This window comes from Emydura macquarii, unplaced genomic scaffold, assembly GCF_026122565.2.
Source record: "Emydura macquarii macquarii isolate MOO-44397 ecotype Brisbane River unplaced genomic scaffold, CSIRO-AGI_Emac_v2 contig_2768, whole genome shotgun sequence".
In the NCBI taxonomy this organism is placed as follows: Eukaryota; Metazoa; Chordata; order Testudines; family Chelidae; genus Emydura; species Emydura macquarii.
This window is the reverse complement of record NW_027132905.1, coordinates 26,905,754-26,927,008: the sequence shown is the minus strand read 5'-3', so window position 1 is coordinate 26,927,008 and position 21,255 is coordinate 26,905,754. Positions and strand designations below refer to the sequence as shown.

At 42.4% G+C, this 21,255-nt stretch overlaps 1 protein-coding gene across 6 annotated transcripts in view; it reads right to left on the bottom strand.

Annotated features, from left to right (window-relative positions):
- The window catches only part of FGF18 (fibroblast growth factor 18), a 105,364-nt gene that overhangs the window by 18,559 nt on the left and 65,550 nt on the right, over positions 1-21,255 (bottom strand). For all 6 annotated transcript variants that reach the window (XM_067566354.1, XM_067566353.1, XM_067566358.1 and 3 more), the window contains one exon: positions 5,647-5,753. In XM_067566354.1, the coding sequence (XP_067422455.1) occupies positions 5,647-5,753 (107 nt within the window). The remainder of the gene's footprint in view (positions 1-5,646; positions 5,754-21,255) is intronic.

The window sequence follows — 21,255 nt, the reverse complement described above, 5'->3', positions numbered from 1 at the left end:
CAGACAAGGAAGTGGCATGGCCCCACCTTTACAGGGCTGCTACAGCAGGGAAACAATGCTATCCCAGATTCCAAGCTGCTAACCTCAGAGCAAGGGCAGACAGTTCCTCATAATCCCCAGGGTGGTTGCTAGAGAACCATGAAAAATTCCCTAGCAACAGTGCACTGGGGATTACAGATGTTCTCAACCCTTGTCAGAGTGAAGCAGCCATTGTGGCATGAGCAGGGGCCCAATGGGAGAGCTCCCACCCCAAAGATCCTTACAGACTTTGGAGGGGGAGCACAGTGGTCTTCACCTGACTGCATCCCTGAAGTTGTAAAATAGGTGAAGGGCTACCCATCACCCCTGAACGATCAGGCCTCTCAGTTCCAGAGAGGAAGTAGGAGGGGGAAGTCAAATCCCCCCCCCCCCATCTCCCAGAAGACACCTCAGATCGGGAGGGGTAGAGGGGCACAGCAGCTAGGGCACAAGTTGGGGGCAGGGACTGGAGACCTTACAGTCGTGCAGATAGAATCAACCCAGGTCCTCAAACTGCTCATGAACTCAGGCTGGTGAACATGAATCCAGGGGATGCACGGCCCAAATAATCAATTTTATTCCCAGGGTGACATCCACATGGCTAACCAATCACATGTATGCTACATAACCATGGACCACTGCATGGACCTTCCCATGGGGAAGCAAAGGGAAAACTTCACAGTATCCCCAAATTCTATATAGCACCTAATTCTGCAGCAGAAGGTACACTATGCAGCAAGCTTGTGGAGCCTGACATGATGAGGCTTGTCTACAATGCTCATTTTGAAATGAAAATTCAATTTCCCAGCACCAACACAACACCTCCATCGTGCTTAGAGGTGAACAAACTAACCAACAGCCATTGGCTTGCATGACTGTCTGCCGTTCCCTGCTGTGAAGATTTTGTAGTCCTTATTATGCACAGAATATTACTTAGCACTTAACTTCAAAGTCCCCTACAAACATGAAGTCTCCGAACCCTCCGACATTATACAGATCATTATCCCAATTTCTGAGATAGAGAAGCTGAAGTGGAAAGGAAAGTGACTTGTCTAAGGCCCCACTGGAAGTCACTAAAGGTGTAATTTCCAGCTCAAGGAAACAGACATGTGCTAGCTCTGATCAAGCTCACGCACAGCATGAGTGGTGGGAGAGGATAGCTGCCCGCAGGATGGTCCTGTCTGAAAACGTAGGCACGTATTTGGGGTGGGTCCTGCCTCTCACACTGCCGTGGCTATATGGGTATTTTTAGCTCGATCAAAGGTAGCGTGGGTACATCTCACCGAGCTGGAAATTACATCTCCTCCTCCAACGTAGACACTATCAGAGCCAGGGTCAGAATTGGGAGTTCCTGCAGAGACCACTAGATCTCACCTCTCACACTGAAAATTCAATTATAGCAAAAACATTGAGCCCTTAAGTTCTAGATGAGAATCCTCACAGAGCATTCTTTTAGCCATGCGGCATGGAATTCAGCATAATCTAAAATGATTGGGCCAGTTTGTCATCTGATGTAACTCAGCATCTCCAACGCTAGTGCGTTCATTACAATTAACAGTCAGCCCAAAGGAGAACGTGTGCATGTGCACTCAGGGGTAAACTGAAAAGAGAAAAAAAACAGTTAGAGCAAGTGATGGATGTTATCCATCGATCATCGCTTTGTCTGGAACACTTTGGACACAAGATTTACTTAACATGGAAATCCCAATACTAGGAAAGATGACTAAAATTAGCTGATTAGAGAACTGGAGTTGAAACCTTCTCTGCTTTCATTGGTACAGGCAGGAATGTTAAATCTTTCAGAGCACGCTCTTCTCCCAAGTGTGGGCCACAAGCCTGAGTCAAATGGGCATTAACAACAACAGACAACGAAGTTTTAAACAAAACTCACACTTCCTTTCCACCCTCAATTGCTCAACTTTCCATCTCTCTCCTAGTGATGTCATAATCCCACTTAGCTTGTTAGCGGTCCACAGACACCGTTAGTAAAAACGGAAATTAAGATGTGCTGTTTCTAACAAGAAAGAAAGAAAGAACCCCATCGGGTCTTCTTTACAGCACATCAGTAGCAACTAAAGGGCACGCATGATCTAATTTGCTTTTTTGCTGTGCAGGTCACCTGTAACAGGAAAAGAGTCATTCCCTCTCCAACATCTGTCATATGCTGGTCTCCAGAGGTGTTGTGAGATAGTGGGTCAGCAGATTGAAATGAAGAATGAGAGTCAGGAGCTCCCGAGTTCTAATCTTGCCTCTAGCACTGACTCTCTGATCTTGGACAAATCATTTAAACTCCCTCTAAACTCTATTTCCCCATCTGAGAAAACTCAGAACCTGCCTACAGTGACAACAGAGTTAGAATCATGCCTGAAACACTGTTGAGACCTTTGGCCAACATTAGCTGTGAAATCACAAAGCGTAACTAACAAGAAAGGGAGAGAAATGCTGGAAACACCAGATTTTGAGCTCCTGAGAAAGCTCCATTGGAAGCCTTGACTCAGAAGAGCTGGCACGGATGTAAATGAGTCAATGAAAAAGAAAAATGAAGGCTGCTCTTTTGAACCCTGAGGATTAATCTGTTTGCCTGTAACATAACTAGCTCCAACGTAGGGCACGAGCCCAGTTTCTGAAACGGTTACTTTCGTCAGACGTTCCAAATGAGAACAACAACAACCTGCTCCAATTTGTAATACCCTTTGTAGATGATTATGGGAAACAAAAAGAACTAAATTCAATGCAGGTTTTCAACTGGGGACAATCCAAAAATACTGACTGAGAAGGAGAACAAAGCCAGATGGCATCTGTTGGTATTGTTAGGGATTATGCCGTGTAAGGCAATAGGAAACAAGCAGAGAAAAAGAACCAGTTTTGCCTCAAGTTTCCACTATTGCCAGATGGACACACTGGGGCAAATGCAAAGTGATCATTCTGTGCTTCATATTTCCTCTCCAAATGTGATATTTGCATTAGCCCAAGCACAAATTTTTATCTAATGTTTTCCTTAGGGTTTACTAGCTGTTTAGAGCATTCAGTCTAAAAAGCACTCCCTCAAACCCTTGCCACAAAAAGAGCTGAAACTAGGATACTAATTAAAACCACTCTTTGGTATCAAGAAGACATGCTGTTATTTTCGTTTGTGCTCTTGAGAAGCTGTTAATATGGGCAATGCATCTGGAACATTTTCCTTCCAAACAGAACAACGTTCAATGCCCCCCTCCTGCTCAGGTCAGCATGTTTTATGAACTTGTCAGCAATCTGGGTCTTTACCGGAGCAGTCAGGAAGGCTCAGATGCGATATTTACAAGAAAAGATTTATTTTAAATGAACTGTTTGCCAGCTTAGCGTCATGAAAAGTACACCAAGAGAAACTGAAACATCACATTACATGTAGCTAACAAGCTGAATAAATGTCCTGACTCACACCCAATGAGACAAATGGTGGGACTGATCCTGAAAAGACTTAGGTCTAAATTTTCAAAAGTGGCATCTGACAAGCCTGTTTCTGGGTACCTGGCTTTAGCCCCTTCAGGCTTGTTTGTTGCTGCCCTGCACCTTATGTAGTCATTTGCACCAGTGTAAACACTACTGAAGCAGAATGGTGGTATTTTACAGTCACTTTGCACTGTCAATCTACCTTGGATATTTATATGGCCCTCACAGCTGTGGTATCGCACCACCTGTCAGCCATTAATGTATTTATCCCCAAAACACCCCTCACCCCTGTGAGCAGGGCAGTGTTGTTATCCCTGCATCCAAGGGAGAACTGAGGCACAGAGACGCTAAAGGCCAGATTTTTAAAGGTATTTAGCCACCTAATTAGGATTGCCACCTGTCCAGGTTTTGGCTTCTGTATCTGAGTGCCATTTAGGTTTGCCAGGTACCCAGTTTTCAATTGGAAAGTCCAATAGAAAAGGGGACCTGTCAATGTCCGGTCAGATGTACTGACTGGACACCAAAATGCGATTACCAACTGGGGGGGAGGTGGGCGGGAGGGTAAGAGGGGCTGGGTCATTAACCCCTGCCAGCCTCTGCTGAGCCAGGGCCACCTTCTACCTTCAGGCATGCTCCTTGTCAAGCTGCAGCAGCTCCCAGCCCAGCCCCAGATCAGAGGGAGCACAGCTGGGGTATGAGGGGTGATGAAGATGATCTATTGAGTGACAGGGATGGAGCCTTGAGAGAAGAGGCAAGGTAGGGGGTGGGGCCTTAGGGGTCCAGTTACCAGCAATTAGAAGATGGCAACCCTACATACAGAGAGGTGCCTAGTTTTCAAAAGCACCTAGGTACCTAACTCCCATTGGCCCTGGGAGTTAGGTGCTTGGTGGAATTTTCAAAAACTCCTATCTCAATCTTTAGCTGATTAAATACCTGAAAAATTATGGTTCCAAGTTAGTTGCCCAGGTCACACAAGACATCTGTGGCAGAGCAGGGAAGTTAATGTGGTTCTATTAAACCCTAGGCTAAGGGCCTAAACCACTGGGTGAATCTGGTATCTAGGCCTGATTTTCTAGGGTGCTGAACATCTGCAAATCCCATTGATTTCAACTGGAATCCCAGCGCTCAGCACTTCAGAAAATTAGCTCCTCGGCATCTTAGGTTGGGCACCCAAGATTAATGGGTGCTTTTGAAAATTATGGTCTTAGTCTTGAAAGTAGCCTTTACTTGCATGAGTACTCCCCACTGAGATGAGTAAAGGCTGCAGGAGAGCACCCTATCAGAAGACATTTGCCTGCCAAGTGTCACTCATGGGACCACCATAGTACATAACATCTCACCAGAGTGACTATGACACCTGGTTTCTATTTGGGAATGTGGCTTTCAGTGCTCCGCCTGTGTTGACTCAAAGCAAAAAACTCAGCTTCCTTTTTTCACTGCCACAGGGATTGCCAGTGTTTTAATTCATGTGTTGCAGGGGGTGGGTGCTTTTTATGTGCGTGTGGTGGCATTTAACTTTGACAGCCGCCTGCCCAATGATTAAACTTTGGATTCACCAACAATACAAAGAACCTACGTAAGTTACAAAAACAAGTTAATACATTTAAAAAAAAAAAAAAAGATTTCAGCAAAGAAGTTAAGCTACATGGGCAAGTAAGTGTAATTTGTTACATGCTTCTATTGTGCTGGGATCCAAAGTAATAAAATATTCCTGTAATGCAAGAACCGTGGGGCCCAGCCCTAATAAGATGCTCAGATTCCAATATTAGCTTTGCTACGGTATATTCTACTCTTGTTATTAAAACAGGCATTACATTGCTAACCTCCCTAACATGTTCCTACTTTTTTCTTTTTCTGTTTTTTTTTTTTAAACCACCAAGGTAAAAGAGATTTATATCATGTAACGCAAGTACTCAATTGTTTTTGAGATGCATACATCTTTTGTCAATCTATGCAACTGTAAAATGGAAACCTGTGCATACCGAAAGCATCAGTAATAAAATCCTGGTGGTTGGCTGCTTTATTTTATAGTGGGGGAAGGGTTGGTAAAGGGATGGACTGCTTTAAAAATTCCACATTCCTCAAGTCCTGCTTTTCATTTGGGGTTGACAGGCAAAGTTCGGAACACATCATTACGGCTTCGCAGTCACTGCTAAAGGTAATGCTCATGTTACAAATGAATTAATAGGAAACACTTACCTTCCCCACTAGCTTGCCTTTCCTGTTCATGCAAAGGTAAAAGTCTGTCTCTTTCCCTTTGATCCGGACTTGACTGCCAAACGTGTCTGTTTCCACTAGAAGCTGGGCTTGTAAAAGGAAGAAGAAAAAAAGGCATTTACCAGAGCAATCAGACCAAGTCCTGGAGTGAATGAGCTACGTTCTCCTATGTTCACCTGAATCACTGAGTGTGCACCATTAAAAAACAACCAACCAACCCACACACCTTACCACAGGCTGAATTTTGCTCTTGGTTACACAGGTATAAATCGAAAATAATGCTACTGACTTCAGTTGATTACCCCAGATTTACACACCTACACTTTTACTGTCCACATTAAAACAGCTGTAGTAGCACATAGAGATAGCACGTGTGGGGAGGGAGGTTCTCCCTTAAAACGTCACATGAATTACATTCTCAGGAATGGTGCCATTATCAACAATGTGAAAACTGAATTCTTTACCGCAGGCCAACGAGTGGAGTGCCAGCCCTAACCGAGACAGACAAAAGAGTGCGTGGTTCTCATGGCCCCTCCAGGCTTTGGCAATTTCACTGAGACTGACAACAGGGAGCAAATTAATACCTATTGTTTTGGTTCTTTTGTGATAAGGACACTGGCTCTTTAAAAGTCCTGTATGTGTCCCCTGGATTTCTCAGCAGACCACCAGCTGCCATTGCAGCAACCCCATGGGCACAGAGCCTATAACACTGCCTGTGGCATGGAATGCCTTACACAACCATCATGGTCACCATGTTGGAGTGCAGAGTTTCTGTGGCCCTGCATCCATGGTGTAGGATGGTTTTTCGCTCTGCACAGTTCTAAATTAATATGTCACTTGCCATGCCACAAGTTGGTCATCACAGATGGGCCAAAACTGGCATCCAGATCTGCAAGCCACCCCCACCGCCACAATGCAAAGGCATTTGGATCCAGAGTTTCATTTTGTCTCATTACAGAGCAAGGGGCCAGCTGCAAAATTCAGATCTGGACCAAAGATGAGGCCAAAACATCCGCCCCAAAAGTCTGAAGTGTTCAGATCTGGCCTTTTGGCACAGGCCCATATCTAGAGTTCAGAATGGAAAGCAGACATGATAGAAGTTTAATCAGAGAATGTCTAACTGTTCTACAAACCCAGGCCCTGTACTGGAAATTCTCACATTTGTAAGAACTACGTCTTACCCTAAAAACACAGCTTTGGCCAAACACTGGAGAATGTTTGATCTGTGCTACAGAAAGTCACATTCTTTTTGACCTTCATATTTCAAACCTTTAAAACCCTCTAAGAGCAAATATGTTCACTGTAAAGATTTACCAAGGGGATAGAAATACGAGTTTGTTTCATTTAAACACATTAATATTTTTCCCACTTGTAAAGTCAGAATTTGGCTTTTTCCAGCAGTGCAAATATCACAAAACTTTAACCCTCAATGGAGCTTTCCTTCTGCAGCTCAGACAGAGATGTGATTTTGGTATTTTTATTCTTACAATTACCAAATGTTCAACAGATATTTACATTTATTTAGATTCTTCATTTGTTAAAAGGATATCCCATGAAATTAAACCTATATCAAGGGAGAGAGAAATTATTGTTTAAGTATCTAACAGCAGGTGGATTTAACATGTATATGTATTATATAAATTTCAGTGCTTAAGAAAGACTTGATAACTGGGGCTGCTGGGTCAGCCTACTGGTGATTCTTTGGCCCCTCTCTCACCTGAGGGGATGGGCACCAAAACAATGGCAGACCCACCCCATTCAGTCAGGGACCAAAGAACCCAGAAATTTACAGTGGGGGAGAAAAAGAAATGAATGAACAAGGATGGGGTACAGGTCACAGGGTCAAAACAAGGGATCCAGAAGGAGACACCAGGCAGGGAACCCCAGATAATGCCCACTGCTCCAAGAAGATGTCTCAGGAGTCAATGGATACCACTCAGAGGAACTCTGCCCAGATGTGTGAACAATCAAGGGACCAGAAAGTGGCCTCCATGGAAACTCTGGAGACTGAGGTCCTCCATTTATCTACAGACCAGGTAAGGCATAGGCAGCAGCAATAAAAGTTATCTCCACACTGACAGCATGCCTCAATCTTCTTCTGGAAGAACTGCCTCTAAGGGTTGGAGAGCAATGCATTCTCTAAGTCCAGTCAGTTCTTGGAGCCTCTGTTAAAACTACTAAGTAGGATGCTGACCATCAAGTAATATCTCTTGGTCACTTTGGTCTGACAATTCAAAAGAGCATCCTAACAATGAAAAGACTTCATATCCCATTACCAGTTCCTTGAGCCACCTAATACCCCTTTGATGGATTTAATTTTTGGTGGTGAGCAACCTGCACCTTTTTAACTCAAAGGCTTGTCTCACTGGGGCAGAACGCACTCATGAACATGGTGTAGGCTGGAAAGTAGAGGACACACCACGTCACCCCCAACTACAACATGTATGAGTAATATCCAGGCTGATTTTAATTTGAAAAATATCACCTTCAGGAGATGCCAGTTCCCTGCTGTGAAAATTAAAACCATCTGGACAGAGTAATTTCAAATAATTAATCTAGCTCTCCTTTGACACGACTACTAATTAAAATATGATACCTCCCCCCCCCCCCTTTTTTTTTTTTTTCAAATAAAGAATTTAAATAAAGTTTAAAGGTCTAATAAAATAATGTAATAATTTTATAAATAAATTGAACTTACCTTTCCTTCTACTCTCCCTGGGCTGCAGAAGTTATGTCTGTGCCCTCACACCACCATGCACTAGTACCAAAACAGAAACTGAGAGCAGCAGCCTTGATGGGAAAACATCAAGAGTGACATTTATACCAATAAAAGCAGGCCCCCAACAAAACCCACAAGGGGGTTCTCAAATTCTAAAAGCTGTTATTTCAGTCAACATTTTCAAAAGTGGGTGCCTATAGTTAGGCTCCTGAGTGTACTTTTAGGACCCTAAATCAGAGACCTGATTTTCAGAAGTGCTGCACTCAACAACTCTCATTGAACTCATTGGGAGCTGATAGTTGTTCAGCACTTGCAAAAGTCACCTCAGACTTATTTAGGTGCCTATATATTGACTTAGAAGCCTTACTTTAGGCTCTCACTTTAAAAAATATTGGCCTTGGACTCCTCGGTTGATAAAAAGTTATTAGTTGAAATTAAACTTTTATCTAGGTGAGATACAAATTATTGTTTAGGAAACTAATTGCAGATGGATTTACAGCTGTGATTCTCTCATGTTTGAGTTTTCTCATTATTTGTATTATTTTTAGGGATCATAAAACATGCCAGATTGAACACCCACCCAAAGCTCTGTCCTGCCTCCACAGAAATCAGTGGGAGTATTGCCATCATGGGTACAAAGCACAGATAATTGCATGAAATTCTATACATTGCCTTGCCCACGTGTCTCAATGATTCTCTACAGGTACCAGGCCAAATCTTGTTTTCAGCTACAATTAAGTAACCCCACGGAATCCAGTGTGACTATTCCCAATTTCCAATGGTATAACCAAGGGCAGAATTTTGTCCTCCATCTCTAGAGGCTGAGAGGCCAATTCACTCTCCAAGGCCAATTCCAGCCTTTATCTCTCTGCTGAAACTAACAGTCACAATGGTGGTTTCTGTGATATGGACACATATCCAACAGAACCAGGACTGATGTTACCAGCTCATTTTACATAGGCCAGATGAACAAGCATGAGGCAATAACAATTTTCAGTCATTACAAACATTAAATGAAATGCTTGAATGCAAGTTTTCTTAAGTCACATCTTTGATAAAGTCTCTATATCTCCATAAACAGGTGGAGGTAATTTGTAGTGGAATTTTACCTAGATTTTCAGTGGGAATTAGTAAGAGAGGATTGTAGGTTTGTCCCCTGGTGTACCTATCAGCTAGCCAGCCCTGCATGACATATTGTTTTGAACCTGATTAATCTCTAGGTGCACTGTAGGGAGATTGCAATCTTTATATTAGAAAGCACTGCACTCTGGCCTGTAGATCAGGTATTATTGTTTAAATTCTTTGACAGTTAGATATTCTGACATATTTTAAAAAAAATTCTTTAGAGGGTAAAATCTTCTGCTACATGCTTTTCCCTTATTGGCCCATTTAACCTAAACCTTCCTGAGAACTCCCACTGGAAGAAAGTGGAATTCCTCACATGTCTAGGTGAATAGGATTATATATATGTTGAAAAGCTATCTTCCAGCTAAGAAAACATTAAGTCAGAGAGATATTTGAAGGTGGTAGAAAATATGCCAACTTATCTTTCAAATATTTCCCTTGAGTGGGAGGATGGGAACCAGAAAGGTAGAAAGAAGATATAGGGGGCAACTGAAAAGTTCAAGGCTTGGTTTGCCTATATCATAAAACCTTAAGTTCTATCCAGTTTCACTGAGAGAAGGCAAAGGAGATACAGATAAAGTTAGCGATATGGAAGGAAAGGTTGTTTGGAACAGGGGTGGGAGGATTGGCCTCTTGCAAATATGTTTCTCATCAAGATCTAACTGTAAGCACCCACAAAAGGTCTCAACCTGTTCTCACTAAAGTAAACAACAATTTTGCTATTGACTTCAGTGGGAACAAGACCAGCCCAAACCCAGATGTCTGAGGAGTCTAGCTCATAGATTCTAAGTCCAGAAGGGACCATTATGACCATCTATTCTGACCTCCTGTACAACACAGACCAGAAAAAATCCCCAAAATAATTCCTAGAGCAGATCTTTTAGAAAAACATCCACTTTGCTTTAAAAAGCTCCAGTGATGGAGAATCCACCATGACCCTTGGTAAATTGTTCCAGTGGGTGACTACTCTCACAGTTAAAAATATATACTTTATTTTCAGTCTCAGTTTGCCATCTATAAATACCCACAAGGGGAACAAATGTTTAATGATGGGCCCTCAGTCTAACAGAGAAAAGTGTAACATGATCCACTGGCTGGAAGTTGAAATTAGGCAATCAAGTCACCCCTTAACCTTCTCTTTGTTAAGCTAAATAGATGGAGCTCCTTGAGTCTGATGGCATGTTTTCCAATCCTTTAATCATTCTTGCAGCTCTTCTCTGAAACTCCTTCAATTTATCAACAACCTTCTTGAACTGCGGACACCAAAACTGGACACAAGATTCCAGCAGCAGTTGCACCAGTGCCAAATACAGAGGTAAAATAACCTCTCTGCTCCTATTTGAGATTACCCTATTTCTGCATCCCAGGATTGCATTTGCTCTTTTGGCCTCAAATCTTCTATTAAGCCCTCCCAGTGAAATCATCAGTACCTGGAGTTCAGGTGGCAAAGGTGGCTCCAGGCTATCTGTGTGGTTCTCCGTATGGACTCGAGTGCAACCTGAGCCCCAGGGTTGCTCTAAGTAGCACCAGCTGCAATGTCTTCCAAGGGGCTGGCAGATTTGGTCAGAATGCAGGGATGTTGCAGCCACGCCCATTTTCACTGGCCACATCTCTTGGATCAGGAGCCATGAGGAAGAGAAGCCTGGAGCCAGTAGTGCAACTCAGAGATTCACACATGTTTTCAGCAGGCAGGTTAACCTGACCCCTGACCCCTGACTTCACGTTTTTTTGGCTAGCATCTTGAATTATTACTAATTCAGGGAAACCATTTTTAGAGCAGAACAGACAAAACCATTTTCAGTTAATGAATGTAAATGATTTACGGATAAATCCAGGTTGAGACTGTCTGACTTTGACCACAACTTCTGTGAGGGAGAGCAGCTTTCCAGTTCAGTTAGTCTAAAGCGGAGAGCTGAGATGGAGTGTGCTTTCCACAAACGTCATATACCATGTTTAGCTCTCCCTTATGACAGCTGTAGAAAATAAGATTTACTTTCTTGTGAGTCCATATCTTCTGATGAAAACACCAGTATTGCTAAGGAAGGATTCGTATGTACATCCATGCTTAGAATAGCTGAAATCTGTTCAAACACAGTGTGCCCCAAGAAAAGTTTAATCCTATTACATGACCGCAACATATGATAGAATGACCCTGTCTGCACTTCACATTTATGACATAATGAAGAGGGAAACATGCCAAAATTATGTAAAGTCTGTGGGGAGTAATAAAACCTGCAGGCCCTGAACAAGTGAGAGAATCTATACTGCACACATATTGAAGTCGTATTTAGGCATTTGCATATTTCTCAACATTTATCATCCCATATGGCAAAGCCCATAGGCCTGACTTACTCTGGGGAAAATCAGGAGTAACTCTACCGAAGTCAGTGAAATGACTGTGGTGTAAAACTGATACAAGTGAGAGAAGTATCGGGTGCATAGCTCTTGCCCACATCCATTATGTTTAGCAATCTTAAGTTATAAGGTGATCAACACAGAGTGTATGTTAAGTTAGAAAACAAGGAACGGATCCAGTAGTGCATTCCTGCTGATTTGTGCCGCTCCAGTTGTAAAAAAGCAACCACAATATGCATCTGATTCCCAGGTTTGGGCTGGGCTTGGTTTTTTTTAATCATGACCTTACCCAATAATGTCCAGTTCTGTATCCAGGTGAATGTAAAAGAACTGGCCCTGAAATTCTAAAACAGATGTAGAATTCCTAAAAAAACCATCTCAGTTTCAATGAGATTTTCTTGTAGACGCCCAAAAGAACCCAAAATTCCAATGGGTTTTTTGGACTTTTTAGACTTGTATTTGTGTGGGAGTTTATAAAGTCAGGGCCCAATTCTACACACACTTTCACACCCAGGTGACTTGGCACATGTGAAGCATCTTATTGGCTGCAGCAGAGACTTGAGACAGCAACTCTCCAAGATGAGCTAAAAAGGCACCGTGTCCCTCTGAATAAGCCATTAAGAGCTGTGCTAAGCTTGTCTCAGGGATAGTCACTGAGAATACTTTACAAAAACTTGTCTTCAAAGGGTCTCATCCAAGGGCAAGATGTTCTGTGGAGGAGTGTGTCAAGGCAGGCTGTTATATCTACCATGGGACTTTCTGTTCTATTTTATTCAAAGTCTTATTCCACCCTCTTCACCATAGTACCAGAGTGCTTTCCAGTAATGTACTAAGTGATGTGACTAACATCTGTCACATCAACATATTCTTCAATCCCAAACATGTTCTATCCTACTTGGTCTCAAACATAAAGGGACACGAGAACAAGAATGCAAATGTCAGCACAGAGAGGACATCAAAACATGCAGAAGAGATGAACCTGACTTCTTGTAGCTCAACTGGATGTCAATGGCCTTAGACCAGGGATGAATCTGGCACAGTGTTCCCTCAGAGGGTTGTCATCTCAGCCCAGAATGAGGATACAGAAAAGAGCAATGAATTTATGGAACAAAGAGGTACTTTTTCAGAAGAACCCTACTCCATCTTCCAAAAGATCTCACAGACCTTCAAATGGATTATCTATCCCCCCCCTCCCACTGATTAAGCTATCACTATTCACAAGTGCTTCTGAAGAATTTAAACAATTTCTCATTGATTTTACCTAAGTAAGGACCAAGTAAATACAGAGTAAGCCCCTTGGGATTTGGCCAGTTTTAAAGTGATTTTTTTTTATTAAGGATAATGCTTGAGTTGTAAACCACATGCTACAGCCCTGAGTGTCCACTGTCTTGAACCCACATGCCCATTTACTCATGAGCAAAGTGAATACAAAACATTGCCATTATGATTGGATAGCCTTTTGCACCCATTTTGCACAGGGGTACATGCATAATAATGAGGCCAGGCAGTGGAGACTCAGTCCTGCAACTCATGCAGATGTTTTGTACCAAATTCACCATGAGCTCAAGTAAAAATATACCTGCCAGTCTTTAAAATTATGCTGAAGAAATTTATTTCAGCAAGATCCAGTAAAACAGCAGGGAGGCGATCGGTCACAAGCTGTAAAAATCTGTCTGAGTGGCAAGTAGGGGCAAGCAACCTGTGGACTGAACTTTGCCACCTGCAAGATGAAGGCCTGGAAAGCGAAACGTAATATTTAGAAACTAAAATTCCTCCATCACAACAGGGTGTCGTGCTGTCTCCACACACTGCTCAAGTGGACGGTATTTCTACAGAGGCAGGAAAACTGCTTGAAAAGCAGCCAGCTTCAGAGTCTGGAAATAGTGATGGATGAGCCTCTAAAGGTTCAGAAGTTCTATTATGCTTGAATAAGCACCTAAAACTAAAATGAAGGGGCCAAATCCTAATGGCCTCGCTCAAGCACACTCCCATTGATTCAGCAAAGGTCAGTAAATAAGGACCTTAGGATTTGGACCCAAATGCTTAGTTGAACCTTATGCAAGCCATTTGAACCTCTTGGGTTTGGAAATCTCATTAGCACGTCTTACTCCTCATGGGGTAGAGAAATACAAGGAGAACAACTTTGTTCGTGGTATTTTGACTCTTTTGTTTCCAGCCCCAGTTGAGACCAAGAAATGCTGATGTATACAATAAATAAAAAATAATAGAGAACAACAATTATGTGAACTTTATGGATCTCCTTCCTCAAAGTGATTTTAGTTCTGCCCAATGATTCATGTCAGATTGTATTTTCTCTGAACCACGTTGCTCATGTATCTTTGAAAGTTTGGTGGTTGACTGCTCATCCCCAGCCATGAAGTAGGTGTGAGGGTAGCACCATTACATCCTCTTACTGAAGAGACGCAAACACATAAATCTCTCAGTGTGCCAACACCACGATGGCTTTACATACTCCAAAAATCACTCCATCCAGCACCCACTGTTGTGTTTGTGAAGGCTCCAACCTGAAGGTAGTCAGGAGAAATCTGCTGAGTATTTAAAGTATTGGTTGAATTCAGGCTGCAAGCTGTGCCTGATATAAAAAGATGTTATTTTCTCCGGATGGTGAACAGGTTTTATTACTCTTGTACCCTCCAATAAAAGTTGAAATTATGACGATTAATTTTATGGATGGGAATGTGTATGTGTTTGTACATTTTCTCAAAAGGGCTCATTGTAACTTTTTTTTCCCTCTGCAAGTGAGAAATATGCTGAAAATAAAGTTGCACTATGCTACTGTATCTTCAACAGGATTCTTGTGGCTCTGGAACTCAGGGAAGAAAAGGCAGTAACAATCTAATGCAGCCAGGGCTGAATGTGGGGAGGAGTTTTCCACTTTTTTAAAATTAAAAACAGCCTTTGTTATGACAAATGGATGTGAAAGAAAACGAAAATACATTCGGCCTTGATCTTTAACCTTCACACTGCTGACGCTCACAGCTGCCGTGTAAAGGATAATGTATTAAGTGAAAGTGGTGAAGTGCTATGTATGCTACAGTGATCTTCAGAAAAGAAAATTATAAACACGCCCTTGGTCCATTTTAGTGGTAAGGGGTGAAAAAGGAAGAGCAAGGAGTTTTTCCCCTGCAGAGCCAGAGTCCATCCTTCCTAGGGATTTGCACAGTTTGGAACACTGAATCAAATTCTTATTTTAGTGGAAGCTGCTTTATTCTGTTCACCTGGTAAAAATAAATTCTCCTTACAGATATGGTCAAACTCTCTCAATACACGAAGAACAGCAGTAACATCACCCAAACAACTTTAGCTCTGCCTTCTGGCACTGTGCAATAACCATTCAGTTACAATTAATGTATTTTAGTATCTGTGGTCCCACATTAGATGGTGCTGATTTTTAAAGACATTCTTTTTTCATATTTTTACCCTCATGGGGTGACTACAGGACAGAGTTATAGTTGTTTGGGTGTCCTTTGATGGATTTTAACTGTATGGAAATTTTGAAGAATGTTACCTCATTACCGAGATCATCTGGGACAACAAAAGTCTGATACAGGATGCTAAATTTCAGCAAGTATCCCTTTTAAATCTAATTTTAAATCAATCTTATGAATTCTCATGGAATCAGAGGACTGGAAGGGACCTCGCGAGGTCATCAAATCCAGTCCCCTGCACTTATGGCAGGACCAAGCATTGTCTAGACCATCCCTGACAGGTGTTTGTCTAACTTGCTCTTAAAAATCTCCAATGATGGAGATTCCACAACCTCCATAGGCAATTTATTCCAGTGCTTAACTATCCTGACAGTTAGGTAGTTTCTCCTAATATCCAACCTAAACCACCCTTGCTGCAATTTAAGGCCACTGCTTCTTGTCCTATTCTGTGAGGCTAAGGAGTATAATTTTTCTTCCTTTTCCTTGTAACAATCTTTTATGTATTTGAAAACTTATGTCCCCGCTCAGTCTTCTCAAGACTAAACAAACCCAATATTTTCAGTCTTCCCTTATAGGTCATGTTTTCTAGACCTTTAAACATTTTTGTTGCTGTTCTCTGGACTTTCTCCAATTTGTCCACATCTTTCCTGAAATGTGGCGACCAGAACTGGACACAATATTCCAGCTGAGGCCTAATCAGCGCAGAGTAGAGTGGAAGAATTACATCTAGTGTCTTGTTTGCAACACCCCTGCTAATGCATCCCAGAATGATGTTTGCTATTTTTGCAACAGTGTTACACTGTTGATTCCTATTTAGCTTGTAATCCACTATGACCCCCAGATCCCTTCTGCAGTACTCTTTCCTAGGGAGTCATTTCCCATTTTGTATGTGTACAACTGATTTGTATGTGTTCCTTCTTAAGTGGAGTACTTTGCATTTGTCCTTGTTGAATTTCATCCTATTTACTTCAGACCATTTCTCCAGTTTGTCCAGATCATTTTTAATTTTAATCCTATCCTCCAAAGCACTTGCAAGCCCTCCCATCTTGGTATCATCCGCAAACTTTATAGGTGTACTCTCCATGCCATTATCTAAATCATTGATGAAGATATTGAGGAGAAGCAGACCCAGAACTGATCCCTTCCAACTTGACTGTGAACCACTGATAACTATTCTCTGGGAATGGTTTTCCAACTAGTTATGCACACACCTTATAGTAGCTCCATTTGGGTTGTATTTCCCTCGTTTGTTTAGGAGAAGGCCATGCAAGACAGTATCAAAAGCCTTACTAAAGTCAAAATGTGGTATATCTATAGCTTCCTCCCAATCACAAGGCTTGTTATCCTGTCAAAGAAAGCTATCAGGTTGGTTTGACACGGTATGTTCTTGACAAATCCAGTGTGGACTGTAACTTATCACTTTATCTTCTGGGTTCTTGCAAATTGATTGCTTGATTATTTGCTCCATTATCTTTCTGCATACTGAAGTTAAGCTGACTGGTCTGTAATTCTGCAGGTTGTCCTTATTTCCTTTTTTATAGATTGACACTATTTCCCCTTTTCCAGTCCTCTGGAATCTCCTCTGTCTTCCATGACTTTACAAAGATAATCACGAATGGCTCAGATAGCTCCTCCATCAGCTCCTTGAGTATTCTAGGTTGTATTTCATCAGGCCCTGATGGCTTGAAGACATCTAACTTCTCTAAATAATTTTTAACTTATTCTTTCCCTATTTTAGCCTCTGATCTTACCTAGTTCTCACTGGCATTCACTATGTTAGATGTCTAATTGCTACTAACCTTTTCGGTGAAAACAAACAAAAAAGTCATTTAGTACTTCTGCCATTTCCACATTTTCTGCTTTTGTTTTTTCCCCCTGATTGAGTAACAGGCCTACCCTGTCCTTAGTCTTCCTCTTGCTTCTAATGTATTTGTAGAATGGTTTTTGTTACCCTTTGCATCTCTAGCTAGTTTAATCTCATTTTGTGCCTTGACCTTTCTAATTTTGTCCCTACATACTTGCATTATTTGTTTACATTCATCCTTTGTAATTTGACCTAGTTTCCATTTTTTTTAGGACTCTTTTTTTGAGTTTCAGAAAGCCAGGATGCTTTCTTGCCATACTTCCTATCTTCCTATGCAGTAGAACATTTTGCTCTTGTGCCCTTGAAAAACTGCCAACTCTTTTGAACTGTTTTCTCAGCACATTCATTCAGTACTCAAAGAGTAAGTGCTAAAAAAAAAAGTGAATCCCTGTTTTTATGTGCAGAACTCAACTCATCTTTAACTATCAAAGCATGACCAATGTTGCCATAAAATGCAAAAGAATTCAGTAATCTTCAGGGTTCTTTCTTTAGGTTTAGATGCTTGGCATCAATTGCACAGTATCTGTGTTATGTTGTTTACCATATATTTTATCTATCCTGGAGATGGGCCAAAGCCACCAAAACCAGATAAGATCTGCCTTCACATCTGAACTTCCATGATATTCTGGGCGGTGGGGTGGGGATAGGATCAAGAGTTTTGTTTGGGGTCAGCTCTACTTGACACCAGTAAGTGAAGGATTTTTCAGTAAAGGCCAAAATTTTGCCTTGATTTACATACCATGTGACCCAGCTGAAACCAATTCAATTGCATAGAAAGCAAGTTAAGGGCCAAATTTGGCCCTTTCATACCAGACCCTTCAGTTGACTAAATATTGATGTTTTATTATTATTTGTGCTTATTGATCTTTTACTAGGCAAACGTTTGGTGCAATGGTGTCTCCTTGGAGGGTTGAGTGAACCCAGATGAGTCCTTATAAGAGAATTATCCTTGAAGCGAGGGAAGGCACACTCATGGGAGACAAGGTGTGGGAAGCTGGCACCGCTGCTGCCCAGACTATGCCTGTCCTTCCATGCATAAAAAAGGTCTGTCAGTCTCCAGGGGTCTCAACCCAGACCCTTTCACCAACAGATAATTCCCTTTAAAACACAACCTCAGAAATAAAGCTGATGGCAGAAATCCATCCCTTCTCCAGCACTTCTTGTTGTACTCCTCCCTTATTGTGCTATCCCATTATCCCCGGTTGTGATCTTTAAGCAGAGAGGAGTGAAGATGCCCTCGCTAACTGAAATATATCTGAGGCCACCAGTGTAAAAATCTCTGACAGATGTGCGAGTGCACGGGGGGGGGGAGGGGGTGAATATATTATAGATACTGTTGTAATCACATTTTCACCTGCTCATATTGTATACATCTGGAGCCCACTGGGGCTGCTGTGCAGGAGGTTCCTTGCCCCAAAACTCCCCTTATCTCACCTCTGCACCTCTCTCTTCCCCACCCAAAGAAGGTCTTATAAATAGGCAAGTTGTATTTTTAAAATGCAGTCCTGACAGCCAAATCCCTGACCTAGTTTGCAATTCCAAGCAGCGGGGCTGTTCACTGGGCTTCTCCACAAGAGCAGGGGGAAGGAATCCTCCCTCCAAGCCATGCAAGTGGAGACATTCCACAACTGCTATTTCTGACCCGGCCCTGGTGACTGCTGCAGGGTCAGATGTCTGGTGTTGCTCACAGTTGCAGATCTTCCCTAATGCACCTGCATGCTGGGGTCTACACATCTGCACTCAACTATCCTCAAACCCCACCGGGCCTTTAACCGCACGGGTTCAGCTGAGTCATGATCTTCTGAACCTGCAGAGGATGGAGCAACAGCAAGCCCTTAAGGAATGAGTTTGTACATTTGTAAGCGCTTTCCTCCAGGATCCCTACATGCCTTACAGAGTATCTATATCAAAATCACTTTAACCAGTGCTGAATTGAAACTGTTTCTGGGGATGGAACGTGGCAGGCAATCTATGTCAACAACACTACACCAGAGATTTTGTAGGGGAAGTGAAGAATAATTTCACCACCTGAAACGTCAGGGGAAGCAGATGAACCAGTTAAATTGAAGGCAGCAGCAACCAAAACCTTCACTATTGGCTCCTAAAGAGGAAACTGGGATGCAGAAAGGAAGAGTGGAGTGGCCACCAGTTCACCCTGAAGCAGAAGACAACTCACCAGAGAGGAGTAGCAGCAGATCACCAGGCCTCTCACTTCTCCAAGAAAGGTTCATAGTCAATGATGAGCTAAGGTTGTTTGGGGATTGGGATGGCATGGGGACCCAGAAGGGAGAGTTACAACTGGATACTCAAGGTTTCAGAGAGTCTTTGGGGTGTTTACCCCAGCCACTCAAACCTGGTGTTCTGCTTCAGGCCACCTCCAGTTGGAAGAGTTAAAATTCATCCCCAAATGTGCAAGGACAGGAGACAGAAAGACAGCATGCCAGAGAATGCCAACAGTGGGTGGCCAAACCCCTGCTGCTGTATACAACAGGCACAGCCAAGTTTGTCTGGCAATTTCTCCTTCGCGGCAACAGACAATTATTCCACTCTAGGTGTACGAATTGTGAATTCCCAGAGCCAGTCTCAAGGCGAGTCAACCAGCCATATCCGCTAATAAAAACCACTCTCCGGGACACGTCACTCTCCTGGCTCTCATCTCCTCACCATGTTTTTCTATGTTGTCCTTCCTGCTGTGGCATTTGCAGCTCTCAAAGCAGCAGGTCAAGCATCCTCAAATCCTGTCTTCCACATTTCCCTCAGGTTTCCACAGCTTCTTTGCCATTTTCCTACTGGATTTCCAAGTGCAAGCAGTATTTATTGGGTAGCAAAATGACCCTTTGGCACTGGTGGTCTACAGTGTTTGACGTTAAGTGCTGCTAATGCATTTTGCATTAGTGCTTCGGGGCAGGAAATCTCAACTTCCAGTGCCAAGGGGTTAATTATAATTTATTAGCAAGATCCTAGGCTGAAGATTTTTTTCAGCTAATTAAAAAGTACAATTACCTCTGAGAATCAAAGGAATTTTGGTACCCAGCTTATAGAAATGGCTTATGGGCATTTAATACACAAGAACATCTTGGCTTTTCACTTACTCAGTCTTTGATTTAGAAATTGAAGAAAAGAACATCTTATTCCCATGTTTTACCATTCTGATGTCCTGTGAACGACTTGTGAAAGCTATTGCAATATAGTAACATGCTACATCGGTGCTATAGCAGACCTCATAACAGTGCTTTGTACAGACACATCCCCTGTCATTCAAGGCTCTTAATATGCTTTCCGTATGTTAATTAATGAAACCTCATAACACCCCGGGAGTAAGGAACAAGTCAACTGACTTGGCCAAGATCGGTCTGCAAATGTTTCCCTTATTCCTCCTATTAGAGGGATACTTTTTACTGTATTATCAGTAAACAAAGGACAATGAATACACTTACTGAGCACTGTATAACGTGGGGATTCAGAAGAGCAATTTGGGGAAGCAAACTTTCAGAAAACATATGTTTATTTGCCTGTGTTTCCCATGTTCTGTCTGACAGGACAATATAACCATAGAGAACCCATTTCAAAAGAGGCCTTGGAAACTGTGCCTGGAGAATTTACATGGGCACATTGGGTAACTAGGTAGACTATCACCCTGTTTTCAGATACAAAGGCCCATCTGCACACACAAACAGGTTCACACCCAAAACTTGAGTGTGCAGTGGTAGAGGTTTGGAAATGTGAATCTTGATGTCTCCCCCAATTGACTCCTCACTGCCTGGAATCGCCCAGATGTGCTGTTCAGTTCAGCAAAGAAGCAGAGCTTTGGGCAGGCTCACACTATTCAATTACCTCTCATAATCTCTCTCCGTTGGCTGATTTCCTGTAAGTTTGTGCAAGGGCTACAGCCAACCTCGCGCTCTCTTCCCCATAACTATTTGAGGTGTTTGCAAAGGAATCAGGTTGATGTCACTGAGTATTCTGAGGGACGAAAAAAGTTTAATTTGAGGCTAAAACAAAGGTTCTGTGGGACCCTTAAAGGTCTCCTGTGGGAGTCACTATAGTTACATACATAACACAGGCTGTAACCTCAGCTC